The 13,649-nt window shown below is 40.7% G+C and overlaps 1 protein-coding gene across 1 annotated transcript in view; it reads left to right on the forward strand.

Moving 5' to 3' along the window:
• The window catches only part of RAP1B (RAP1B, member of RAS oncogene family), a 75,247-nt gene that overhangs the window by 26,392 nt on the left and 35,206 nt on the right, over positions 1-13,649 (forward strand). Inside the window, exon 2 of the mRNA XM_069764640.1 lies at positions 10,717-10,801. Within this exon, the coding sequence (XP_069620741.1) occupies positions 10,745-10,801 (57 nt within the window). The 5' untranslated portion in view covers positions 10,717-10,744. The remainder of the gene's footprint in view (positions 1-10,716; positions 10,802-13,649) is intronic.

The raw sequence follows: 13,649 nt of genomic DNA on the forward strand, positions 1-13,649 counted from the left end.
CGCCATTTAACCCTTTATTTTAAGAGCTAGAAAGGCCAAATTTAGCAGATACACACTACTGACATTAGTAGTGTGGAATCTGCAAAAAAAATGGAGAGAAGACATGGTTTACTGTATGTAAGCCATGTCTCAAATCATGTCGGGTTTTAGGAAGGAGAAAGAAAAAGCCGGTAATTGAATTACCGGCTTTCAAGCTGTATAGCGCTGGAATAAATATTTATATATATATACATATGTGTGTCTCACTGACATATATATATATCTATATCTATTCTGTGTGTACACATTTATTCTACCTATTGGACTGTAAGCTGTCAGTGTGATTTTACTGTACACCGCACTGAATTACCGGCTTTTCTCTCTAACAGCGCTGCGTATTTCTCGCAAGTCACACTGCTTGTCCGTGTGTAATCCGTATTTTTCACGCTTCCATAGACTTTCATTGGCGTATTTCTTGCGCAGTACGGTGACAAACGCAGCATGCTGCGATTTTGTACGGCCGTAGAAAGCCGTATAATACTGATCAGTAAAATACGGCAGATAGGAGCAGGGGCATAGAGAATAATTGTGCCGTATTTTTTGCGAGTTTTACGGACGTAGTTTCTGCGCTCTTACGTCCGTAAAACTCGCAAGTGTGACGCCGGCCTTATAGTTCAGGTCATTATACCCACCACTGGGCCAGGACTTACCCTCATATTACACTCATGGCCATAAGATTAGAGCTACGCAGAAACTACTTTAAAAGCATATAGAAAAAAAATGCACAGAAGGACCAAGTAGAAAAATAAAATGACTTTTATCGAATCAAATATATTAAAAATTGTACTAAGTAGTGTAGACTAGGGTGATGATATTGGATGACAATAGAGAAAGGCAAATAGTATATATATATATATATATATATATATATATATATATATATATATATATATATATATATATATATATATATATATATATATATGTATGTATATATATATATATATATATATATATATATATATGTATGTATATATATATATATATATATATATATATATGTATGTATATATATATATATATATATATATATGTATATATATATATATATATATATATATATGTATATATAAATATGTATATATATATATATGTATATATATATATATGTGTGTGTGTGTGTGTATGTGTATATATATATGCAAAACAAAATGTTAAATTACAAAATGGTAATTGTATGAAGCAAAATATGAAATCTGGGGGCATCCAATTGCAGATAGCTTAGCTTGATATGGGTATCTACATAGTAGTAATGATGTCAGTCTTGCAGGGCGTATATGTGTATATTATAGTATAAATACCTTAGACCTGTGTTGCGGTGCCACAACCCCAACGCGCGTTTCAGCTGGCGTGCTTTTTTTTTTTTTGGGGGGGGGGGGGAGTTGAGTCATTAGACCTGAGGTCGAGCTGAAATAAACAGCCTCCACAGGATCAGAGAAATACTGGTTCAGGTTATCATACCCACCACTGGGCCGGGACTTGCCTTCATATTACACTCATGGCCATAAGATTAGATGTGCACAGAAACTACTTGTAGTGCTCCTGATGAATTTTAGCTATGGTATGAAGCTGCAGCCCACAAGATCCTAATTAGTAGTGCTGTCGGAGTCAGCGTGTTGCGCTAGCCTAAAGCTGCCGCCTATAATGCCAAGCCCTTTCCCGTGTGTGAGAACAGCACATAGCTGCTCCGTCACAGCGACTCCTTTTGAAGTATGCAGCAGAATGCTGTGCAATAAACTTTAGTTGTACTTTTATTTTTTTCATGCTTAATGTTAATAGATGAAAATAATGATACAGTCACTCTTGGTGCAGAACCAGTGCCTGCATTTTGGCCATGCTTCCATTAGGCCTGGTACTAAAGTCTGTTCTCTGAGGACAGTGCACATGTCCTTAGGAAATGTAATTGTACAGGATGAAGGTCACATGGGGGCTTTACTCCCTGGAGCAACTCCCAGTGCTGCCATGAGTTAAATACATCTGCTGGCTTGATAATGAATGGTCCCATAGCATATCATGGCTGTGCCTGTGATTCTGAATGGAGTACATGGCACTGTCCAGAAAATCTACGGGATTCATTTGCGGTGTTCGGATTAGGAAAGATCTACAGAGCTGTAAATCCTGGGGCTCCTCTGTATCCAAAGGTATTGTTAGCATGCTGTGAGCAGTCTGGGGGTTCATTCCTTCCCAGCCCCTGAGTCCGAGCTTCTATATATAGAAGGTTAATGAGGTGATACGTTTAGGCTGGAAGGTCTGGGAAGTGGTATAGAAGCAAACTAACTGAGCTTTCACTGTCATTATTGTAGACCTGGCTGGAAAGCCGCAAATTTGTGCATCGGGGCTTAGCATTTCTCTTGTCAGCTTCTTTTTGGCTGTCACTGCAGTTTTATACAGTGACTGAATTCTTTCTTTAAAGGAAATGTGTCATGTAGTTAATTTTTGTTTCGTTAATTAGATTTATCCTTGTGGAAGGGAAATAATGGCCCTGATTCATTAAGACTAGCATTTGTATGCTAATCTGATTGAAAGTTACACTGGAATAAGATGTGCCAAATTCATAGAGAGACGCAGGCATCTTACAACTGGCGCAGGCATCTTACAACTGGCGTGCACCTCTGCCAGAAAGGTTACTCCGGGTAGGTGCAGAGTAAAGTACTGCAATGCCTAGGTGCCGGGAAAGCTCAGGCCCAGCGCCTGCGCACTGCAGTACTTTGCGCTGCCCTCAACAGGGCACATCAGTACACCTGCACCGGAGCCGCGGCACAAAGCAAGGAAGAGGACCTCATCGCATGAAGATGGGAACGCCGGACCCGGGCCTGCGATGCCCATCGGACCCGGACCGCCCCTGGGTGAGTGTAATATATCTTGTTTTCTTTCAGGTTACATCGGGGTGGGGGGGCTTATCATTACAGAATGCTGTAGATAAGCCCCTAATGGCAGTGGCCGAAGCTTATATGCGTAAAATGAGGTGACAGATTCCCTTTAAATTCCTGTTCAGAGGATAACAATAAGGCTACGTCCCCACTGTCAGTGATCGTCAGAGCTTTGGATGCAGCACATGTCCGCTGCATCCAAAGCGCTGCCGGCTTTTGAAAACGGGTGATTCCGCATGTGTTCATTGAACCGTGCGGAATCACTGCGCCCAATACAGTGGACGGGTGATATTTATCTTGTGGAGACTGAGCGTCTCTGCAAGGTAAATAGACATGCTGCGGTCTGGAAAGACGTTCTGCATGTCCGTCTCCGGACGCTGCGGGTTGGATGCTGCGGATGTACGCAGCGTCCAACCTTCAGCGTTTATTGACCGTGGGAACATACCCTGAGGGACAAGGTTCCTTTATGTATTGTGTGTATCACCAGTTCTATAAGCTGCCATAAAGAACACACACCCTGCTCTACTGTTGTCGGTTGATAAAGAAATGTGATAGATTAGCTTGGAGAAAGTAATAGGAGAGCTGAATGCAAAGTATATAGAGATCAGATCCTCTTTTTCTAACTCCAATTATAAAACTTAAATTAAATTTTATCCTTTAAGGACAAAACTTTTTTTATTTATTAGCTTTTGCAAAGTTGTGAATCTTTGTAATGTACTCCATTGCTGTGCTTTTTTTCTCAAACTTGAACTGTTTCAACCTCAGCACTTTAGACCTCATCATTGCTGTCCCCATTGCGGCTCACAATCTAGAATCCCTATTGGTATATTTTGAGAGTGTAGGAGAATATCAGAGTATGTACCCCCGCAAACACATGAGTACATACTCCTTCAAAACAGCTACTTCAAATAAATGAACTACCGTAAGCGAGAAAAGGAAGACATATAATGCTGTACATTAAAAAGATTCATAACTTTACAAAGATATAAGTAAGTTTAGTTACTATGTAATTACTTTTATTCTAACCCAAGCTATACAGCAAGGTTAACAAGTGAAGTGGGAAAAAAAATGTGACCATATTTTTTCTTCTCCTGTAGTCTGTGTGAAAACTTTAGTTTTAATTCTTTTTTTGCCTCTTGTTCTAGTCACATAAAGTAAAAAGACAGAAAATATTAAATGTTTCCCAAAAAGCAATATCAGTAATTTCTAATTTTCCTTTATGCATATTGCAAAAAAGTGCGATTTTTGAGAAAAAACCCCCCACAGTGACTGTAACAGGACTGTTCACACCGGAGCATGGAAGCTCACTGAGCAGAGCAGTGCACCTTTCTTTCCTCCTGGTCCATGTCCCCCTTGTAAACCTGTCAGACTGAGTTAGCAGATAAGTTCTGCTGGTTCACAGCTTTTTAGTTCCCTTTTCATTTTCCATTATGATCTGGCACCAGTTCCTGCTGGGTTAAAGAGATTTTCTTGTACATATACTGGTTAGACCTAATGAGCGTTTATAATTTTTCGAGTTGACTCTGAAAGCCTAGTACGTAAAGTTCAAAAGTACAGTGGTGGATTTTTCAACCCTGATGTTAAAAAGTAGTCAGTATGTTTTATCTGCTTTTAGGATTAATATTCTGCTGCTTGTAATGCTTTTATCCAAACTTTGATTTTAAATCCTTATTATATATATAATATATTATATTTCACAAAAATGACTAAAACTGGTGATGTGGTTAATTGGCGCTATCTGCTATTTAAAGGGAACTTGTCAGCTGATTCACGCTGCCCAACACATGAGAAGCATGAACCAAAGTGTAGCTGCATGATTGCAGCCAGATATACAGGTCCTCAGGGTCCGGTCTCCTCTTCTCGTTGTACAGCGTTTTCTGCCACATTGTTTCCTTCCAACAGACTTATCATTGAGGTGCCTTGATACAGCACTCTGGGAACAGCCCATTTGTTGAGAAATTTCTTTCTGGGTCTTACCCTCTTGCTTGAGGGTGTCAATGGCCTTCTTGACATCTGTCAGGTCGCTAGTCTTACCCATGATGGGGGTTTTGAGTAATGAACCAGGCAGGGAGTTTATAAAAGCCTCAGGTATCTTTTGCATGTGTTTAGAGTTAATTAGTTGATTCAGAAGATTAGGGTAATAGGTCGTTTAGAGAACCTTTTCTTGATATGCTAATTTATTGAGACAGGTTTTTTGGGTTATCAGGAGTTGTATGCCAAAATCATCAGTATTAAAACAATAAAAGACCTGACAAATTTCAGTTGGTGGATAATGAATCTATAATATATGAAAGTTTAATTGTAATCATTACATTATGGTAAATAATGAAATTTAACACTATATGCTAATTTTTTGAGAAGGACCTGTATGTGGGTTGTAGATCCCCCGGCCCACTTTTGACAGCACCACTGCAGCTGACTGACGTGACCCGCGAGTCACCTGGAGCTGTGTTGGGATCTTCAAACTCCGGTATAATTTCTCTTAAATGTCAGAGCGGTTTAGAGGAAATCTATTCCAGGCTCTCATTTATACTGCCTGTCTTCTGGACAGCTCAAATCAGCTAGTAAAGGGACTGTAACAACTTAATTTTTATGTTTAAAATATTAAACTATTATTTTTATCTTTTATTTCACATTTTATATGACATATTCTATGTTGTGTAGGGGGTTAAGGAGGCACTCATTTTACCATTATGAGCCGCTGCAGAGATTTGACTACATGCAGTAGTTAGGCATAAAACATTCAGAAAATAAGTTATTCTGCGCTAAAATCTGTGAAATCTGTGAAATCTGCTTCCCAATGATATTAATGGAAAATTTAGGGATGCTCTTCAAATGGCACAGTTTTGAAATCTGCATGTTGGGGGAAAGAAATAACACAGACAAGTTGTATAGGGCCATTCTGCTTGTAGTTTCACTTCATATTATTATGCTTTTCTTGCTTGGTAGAAATACGAGGGTCTGCCTAGAATTTATCCCACCTATTGTTGCATGGGATTCTTCCTTCTCCCTAATCAAGTGAATAAATGTTCTAAATATGCTGTAATGACCGTGGTATTCCTTTAATGAAACACTTCAGTATGAAGCATTTTGTGGACTTTTTCAAGCCTTTGTTTTTTAAATGCAGTATTTGCTCGTCATGGCACTTTTCCGGCACTTTGACTTAAAGGGAACCTGTCAGCAGATTTTGCCGCTATAAGATGCGGCCACTGCCTTATCTACAGCATTCTGTAATGCTGTAGATAATCCCCGGATCCAACCTGCAAGTGAAGAAAAATAAGTTCTATTATACTCGCCCGGGGGCGGTCTGGTCCGATGGGGGTCGCAGGTCCAGGTCCGGCACCTCCCATCTTCTTGCAACACCACCATCCTGCTTGCTTCATCTCTCCCCAGCATTGCGCTCCTGCGCTGGCGTACTTCCCTGTCCTGTCGAGGGCAGAGTAAAGTACTGCAGTGTGCTGGCGCTGGGAAAGGTCAGAGAGTCTCACTGCGCACTGCAGTACTTTGCCCTCAACAGGACCGTGAAGTATGCCCCCGCACTGCGCCGATGCCGGGGAGCTATGAAGATGGGAGCTGCTGGACCCGGGAATTCTGTAGATAAGTCCTGAAAGGTGGTGGCCGCATGTTATAGCAGCAAAATCTGCTGACAGGTTCCCTTTATCATTGTCGAGGGGATGTGGAAAAACAGCAGACAAAAACATACATTTCAAATTTACCAGCATATATATGCCTGTGTTTACTAAACAATGCATAAAATGTAATTTTTGTATGTATTTACAGAGTTTGGTTCTGTTTTCTTTTGTGGCACAATCGCAACATGTGAATGCACTTTATACATGTTGCTGTAATGGAGGGGTCACTTTGGAGTATTTCATATTGGGTGACAACTAGAGCAATCCTGGCAACCTCTTCCTGTTGTCACACTTTGAAAACTGAAACGGATCTAAGTGTGGCTAGATCCACTCTGCATTGAATAGTGCCTTGATAGCTTTCATACATCGCGCCATCTGAAACCCGAAATCCAGGATTCTGACTTGAACCTGTCGGAGACATTAACTACAATTAGATAAATGCGTCTCTCTCTGCTTTTTAGTTGATTATGTTCTTTAGACTAACAGAAAAGACTGACACGGCCGCAAATAGTTCATTTCAACTTAGTTTGTCTCATAGTAATGAAAGACTCAGTCGGGGGCACATCTGAATCCTGCTTTTCAGGAATTTGGGCAAAAGCCCTAGTTGGGAGGCATCAGATCACTGCTGAACGCAGTGTTCACCAAGCCTGAAGCCCCTCATACATACTAAATAGTTGTTGGCTGGACAGTCATTTGTCTCTTCTGGCTAAGCGCTCCTCTGTTCTCTGAGACAGCCATTACCAGATTCCTCTAGCAGGAACTTTTTTCGGATGATTCTCTACCCCAACCTCTTCTTATCGGAGGAGGGTTGGAAGGTCCCCATACACAAGAGCGCTGGCCGATCATGCTGATAACTGCGGGAATGTATATAAGAGGACCTTAATGTGGTTATTTGGTCTTAATCTACAACTGTACAGTCACACTAAGTGATTGCAGACTTATGATTCCACGTATGGTGCGTACTGTGAGGATTCTCCAGTGCCGGTCCTTTGCATACATGAGCTCACGTGCCGACTACATGCCTGCAGCCTCGCTCAATGCAAGTGTATGGAGCGAGGCCCGATACAGTCTAGTCGGGATGTGACAGGAGGTATTCAAGTTCCATCCTTGCAGACACATGACCGCCAGCACTGGAGAATCCTCACATTGCCCGCAGAGGAATATCAAGTCTGCAGTCACATAGTTACTGCAGACTTGTAGTTTAAAACTGGGCAACCCATTTATGAAATATCTCACTATGAGTTTTAAGAACTTGACCAAAGCGGATGGCACATTGACCCCTTATTACTGGCATTTTGTAAATCTAGGTGGATATGCTCTTTTAGCAGACCACTTGCAACCTAGACATTGTTTTTAATCCATCATTTCAAAGGTCTGAAAGTGGAAAACTGAGCACATGTTTAAATATAGCGCTGTATCTGCAAGCCTACTTCCTGAAGCATTGGGTGTTGGCTGCAGAGAGAAGTTCCTTGTAACTCTGATCAGATTCTGAAGATATACAATAATGGATTAACACTGGGGGTGAATCTAGAGTAGATCAGTCTATACGGACTGCTAGTTTTTTTTTTTTTTGTTTTTTTGTTTGTTTTTTTTTTGTTCAGCAGGGACTATAAACAGCTATTTGGACTGTCACTGCCTTTTTTTTCCTCTTTTTTTTTTTTGCTTTATTTATCCACCTATTTATTTCACACATTATGCCCCCATATAATCATTTAAGACCTTTTCAACATTTAAATCCTTTTTTATATCGATCTGTATTTCCCTGTCTGCAAAGATGATCTAGGTCTCTTGAGGCCCCGCAGCTTCTCCTCTATCCCTGCACCTGGCAATCATATGATTTCTGGGTGCGGAAGAGGAAGCCGTCCTATACTGTATACACAGTACTTATTCAGCCGATCAGGAAGGCAAAGGTGATAAACCATCTCTGCATGTTCTCTGGGAGTTCAGCTGTGTCCGATACTCCTACAACTGCACGATCTTTGCTTGTAGAAAGGTTTCCCATGACATATTCTGAACGGAGCTGTATGATGTATACAGAGTGCCCAGCAAGAGAACTAGGGGTTCTGTATGCCACCATATGGATTTCTTGCTGTGCACACAAGGCCTAACATTTATAAATGTATTATTTTTTTTGGAACTCCCACCCCACATTCCTATTTCTTAGTCAAGGATGCACATTGAATACATTCTGGCCCTCGTAGTGTTGCTGTTTTCCACATAGCCAACCACTTATTCTAAATATATTTTTAAAGAGTTTGTTCTGTACTTGGACAACCCCTTCTCAATCACTCTCTTTCCCCCATTTTAAAATAACAGCTGTACTCGCCTCCCGTGCAAGCGCCCTTCTAGCACCTGCTCTCCAATACTGCCAGTTAAAAATGTAGTATAGTTCTTCTGATTGTCTGTCGTTTACCCCATGTGCAGGGCATGGCAGTAGCTTGGATATCCATGGTTACTACCACTCACATAGTGACAACTGGTTGTTAGTGGTCGTAACCATGGATACCTAAGCTAGTGCAATGCCATATATGGGGTACGCGACATAGCGAATTAGAAGAACTATACTACATTGCTATTTAGAGGTATTTGCTATTATTATTAGTAGTATTATTATTATTACACATACTACATATTGGGATAAGATTTTGGGGATGTGAATACCCCTTTAAGACAAAAAATGGATATATTTTTTTCATCAATGTGATGGATTCAATATTCATTCATTTGCCGATAGTGCTCATACACTTGGAAGCATTTCATAAATGTCATTGACATAAAGGGTGGATCTGAGAATGGGTAATGTTGAAAAAAGTTGGAGCTTTCATGGAATGACTAATACTTCAAAGAATGTAAGACTGATTCCACTGTTTGTTTGCTTTAACAACCCGTTTATTAAAGGGAAGCCATCATCAGATAATGGCATGGTGCTTAAATCTAGTTTTTGTGTTGCATATAAATATTTTTTTAAGTTGCCGATTTTTTTTTTTTTTTTTTTTTTTTTTGGGGGGGTGGGGGCTGGTGGGGGTGGAAGTGTTTGTTTAATGCAATTTTGTTTATTTAAAAAGAAGAAAAAATAAATTAGTAATGTTCCAATATTCACTTGGCTTTTTTTTACACTCCTACTTTGGCTGCGGTGAGTACATGCTTACATGGTCCTTCCCAAATGGACAGTCAGTGGCCATAGTGCTCACGTAATACCACTCACATCATGGCATTCATTGCTGAGCAGTAATGCCAATAGTTTGGCATACTACCACTAAGGGCACTGTTAGGCTATGTTCACACGTTGCGTTTTTGCTGTGGTTTTTTTGTTTGCTTTTTTTAATGGAAATTTTAATTTTTTATGTACCTGGAATGAAGGTTAGAGGGGTTCAGCGACCGTACAACTGCCAGCAGAGGAGTCAAGTGAATTACCCTTCAGCTTTCCCTGTTATAAGACTAGAGGGGTTTGGCTACTGAACATAATGCCACCTCACAGCATAATCCCAGGAGTAGGACCAGTGTGAAGTTCCATCATTAAGTCCTCTTCATGGCGATGCCTATGTGGTTTCCATTTTGTGCCTCCATTTAAGCCTCTGGTCTTAAGCAATGATGGATCTCTTTGTCTAAGCTCCAATAAATGGAGGTTACCGTACTTTTTAAATGCTTCCATATTTTATTTGCATATCAACATGTCTATATATCCTGGGATTTCCTTGACTTTTCAACCTTTAAGGTATGTGCACACTTTGCGGATTTGGCTGCGGATCTGCAAAGGATTTGACGCTGCGGATTCGCAAAAGTTTTCCATGTGTTGTACAGTAGCATCTAAACCTATGGAAAACCAAATCCGTAGTGCACATGCTGCGGAAAAGCTGCGGTTTATTTTCCGCAGCATGTCAATTCTTTGTGGATTCTGTAGCGTTTTACACCTGTTCCATAATTGGAATCTGCAGGTGTAAAAACACAGGTGATATCCTCAGGGATTTCTTAGAATCCGCGCTGAAATATCCGCAATGGAATCTGCAACGTGTGCACATACCCTTAAATTTTAGTGTTGAGGAATGTGCTATCTGCCATTAATTTCAAAGTCCCAATAGACAACAAGATTTATTTTCCCACAAAGTGAATTTTATATTTATGTACCGTAGTATCTGCATAATGTAAACTTTAATATTGTATATTTTATTTTTAAGGGTGTGGAGTTAAGTCAAGGCCTGCACCATGCGTGAATATAAACTGGTTGTCCTTGGGTCAGGTGGTGTCGGGAAGTCTGCACTGGTAAGTAGTGTTTTTGTTTTGTTTTTTTTAAGGCTTACTGAGGTTTGCAGTTAAAGGTTGTTTTCCGGATATACAATACTGATCGTATTTGGGGACATGGCAGGTTCCTTTTAAGTGAACAGGATAGTGTTTTACAATCACTACCACCAGTACATGCTGTACCTGGTAAACAATGAATTGGACCCCTGAACCGCGTGTGTATTATTTGTAGAATTACTTTATCTTTTGGCGTTTCATAAATATACATCCTCCATCCTGGTATTTCTGTCCCTCATCCTGGCATATATATCTCCCATCCTGGTATATGTCCCCCCCTTCTGCTGTCTTTCTTTAATGTATAAAAAATGAAATAAATAAATAAACCATTACACTCACCAAGGGCTAAGATAGAAGTAATGGGGCCCCATAGCATAAATATAATGCACTCCCCATTCTCCTCTATATAGTATAATGCACGCCCCATAGTCCTCCATGTAGTATAATGGGCCCCTCATAGTCCTCCACGTAGTATAATGCGCCCCTCATAATCATACATGTAGGGTAATGCGCCCCCCATAGTCATGTAGGATAAGCAGTTGGGTACCCCGGGCGCACAACTATAGCGTAGCATAATGTTATGACGTGCAATAGCCAGTAGTAAAAGTAAATGGAAGAAGAAGAAAAAAGCACTACTGTAAAGTATGCACACTACACCTAAGAAAAATAATGTAAAAATAAACTTTATTGGCACATTATTGCAAAAGATAAAATTAAAACATAAGCAAAAACATGTGGGTACAGCCACTCAAGCCCTGTACAAATTGTAGATATAGGATATCCGCACAAATGCATATGTATAGCTAATACCTTGCAATAGTTAATCAATATAACTGAAAGGTCAATAAACACCTGACACCCCTCATTCTTCTTAGGTGTAGTGTGCATAGCGCTGGAGTCCTGGGTTCAAACCCCACCAAGGACAACATCTGCAAAGAGTTTGTATGTTCTCTCCGTGTTTGCGTGGGTTTCCTCCGGGTACTCCGGTTTCCTCCCACATTCCAAAGACATACTGATAGGGAATTTAGATTGTGAGCCCCATCAGGGACAGTGATGATAATGGGTGCAAAATGTAAAGCGCTGCGGAATATGTTAGTGCTATATAAAAATAAAGATTATTATTATTACTTTACAGTAGTGTTTTTTTTCTTTTTCATACATATAGGATAATGCCACAGCCCATAGTCATCATTTAGTAGCAGTCTAGCCACGGGCATCGTGTACTCAGATTTAAAAAAACAAAATACTCCCCTTCCCTCTGCTGCTGCACAGCGTCCTGTTCTGAAGCCGGCAGCTGACTTCAGTGTGCAAGTGGCGGGAGTGCATGACTTCGCTGCCATGCACCCTAGGTGTGCAGTGCAGGAGTGCGCAGTCAGCTGCTGGTCTCTGATTGGCTAGCTGCATATATTGGGGCACACGGACCTGATGGGTCTGTGCGCTACAATACACTTCATCTGAAAGTGCATCCAGAGACTCGCATCCAGTTGAAGTTTTGCTGGTGTCGGCGGGTCCCTCACCTGCCTGGCCCAGTCACAGCGTTTACTGCTTCAACCGTGGTCATTACGCCCCTGGCTTCACTAGATAGAACTTACAGCATATGCTGTAAACTTAGACTCCATATTAAAACAGTAAAACGTGTCATAAGTTTAGATCCAGGATCATGATACAGACGTGCTTGGACAAGTGAAAATTTTTTGAAGTTGACAGGTCACCTCAAACAGTTAAATACTTCTGTCTTCTAGCTTTAGCTAGTTTTAGGGGTCTCAACACCTAGAACCACTCTGACCAAAGCTTCACACATTAAGTCAGTCACTGACACATTTTTCTAGGTAGGGTAGCCTTCAGCTTGAAATTTTACTTACTAGATTTACAGAGGAATCTATGTACTGAATTTCCTTTTATCCGCTTAGTGACACGACTCAAATTGAACAGCTAAACTAGGACAGAGTTTGAAAGAATAAAAAAAAGCACTGAAACCTTCTGAGAACCTGAATGATTCTATAATACTGGCGAGCGGGTGGTGACGTTGAGAAAGAATGGTGTCATTTGTTTATTGTAGTCAGCTCAGTTCCCTGTTCTTTCCTGTGTCAGATGCCTCGTGTCTGTTTGTTCTGGCACTCTGATTTATTAGTTTTCAGACTTGCATAGTGAGTTGAATTCTGTTGGGGGAGGCTGTTACTGCTGCTAACAGATAGGAAATGTGATCTTGATGGCTGTTTTTTTTTTCCCTCTGTAAACCTACGGTATGTTCAAAAATGCCATTTAATTTAATATCTTGCCACCTGAACTGAAACTTCACTTTTGGCTCACATTTCAAATTCTGCTTTTTTATATGGTGACAATGCAGTACAGCCTGCTTTGTGCTCTACATTGTATAATGCTTGCTTAGCTATTGAAATGCTGCTATCCGATCCAGATATTTTAGTTTGTTGTAGGACATGAAATGAATCTGACCATGAAATATGCATCTTCCAAGAACAAACACTGGGCAAGATATGTGCCAATGTTTTTTTTTCAAGGATATGAACACTATGGAATGCACGCACACGCACACGCACACGCACACGCACACACACACACACACACACACACACACACACACACACACACACACACACACACACCCGGTACCCAGGGCCGGCTCCAGGTTTTTGAGGGCCCCGGGCGAAAGAGTCTCAGTGGGCCCCCCCCCCTTTAACACATACCCGATTTATGATGCACAGATATGGCAGAGAAATGTATAGTACAATGCCAGATTTCACTTCTTACATGAGTGACAGCTATTGTAAATTCTGCAGTGTATATATACAGG

Source organism: Ranitomeya imitator, chromosome 4 (genome assembly GCF_032444005.1).
Source record: "Ranitomeya imitator isolate aRanImi1 chromosome 4, aRanImi1.pri, whole genome shotgun sequence".
NCBI lineage: Eukaryota > Metazoa > Chordata > Amphibia > Anura > Dendrobatidae > Ranitomeya > Ranitomeya imitator.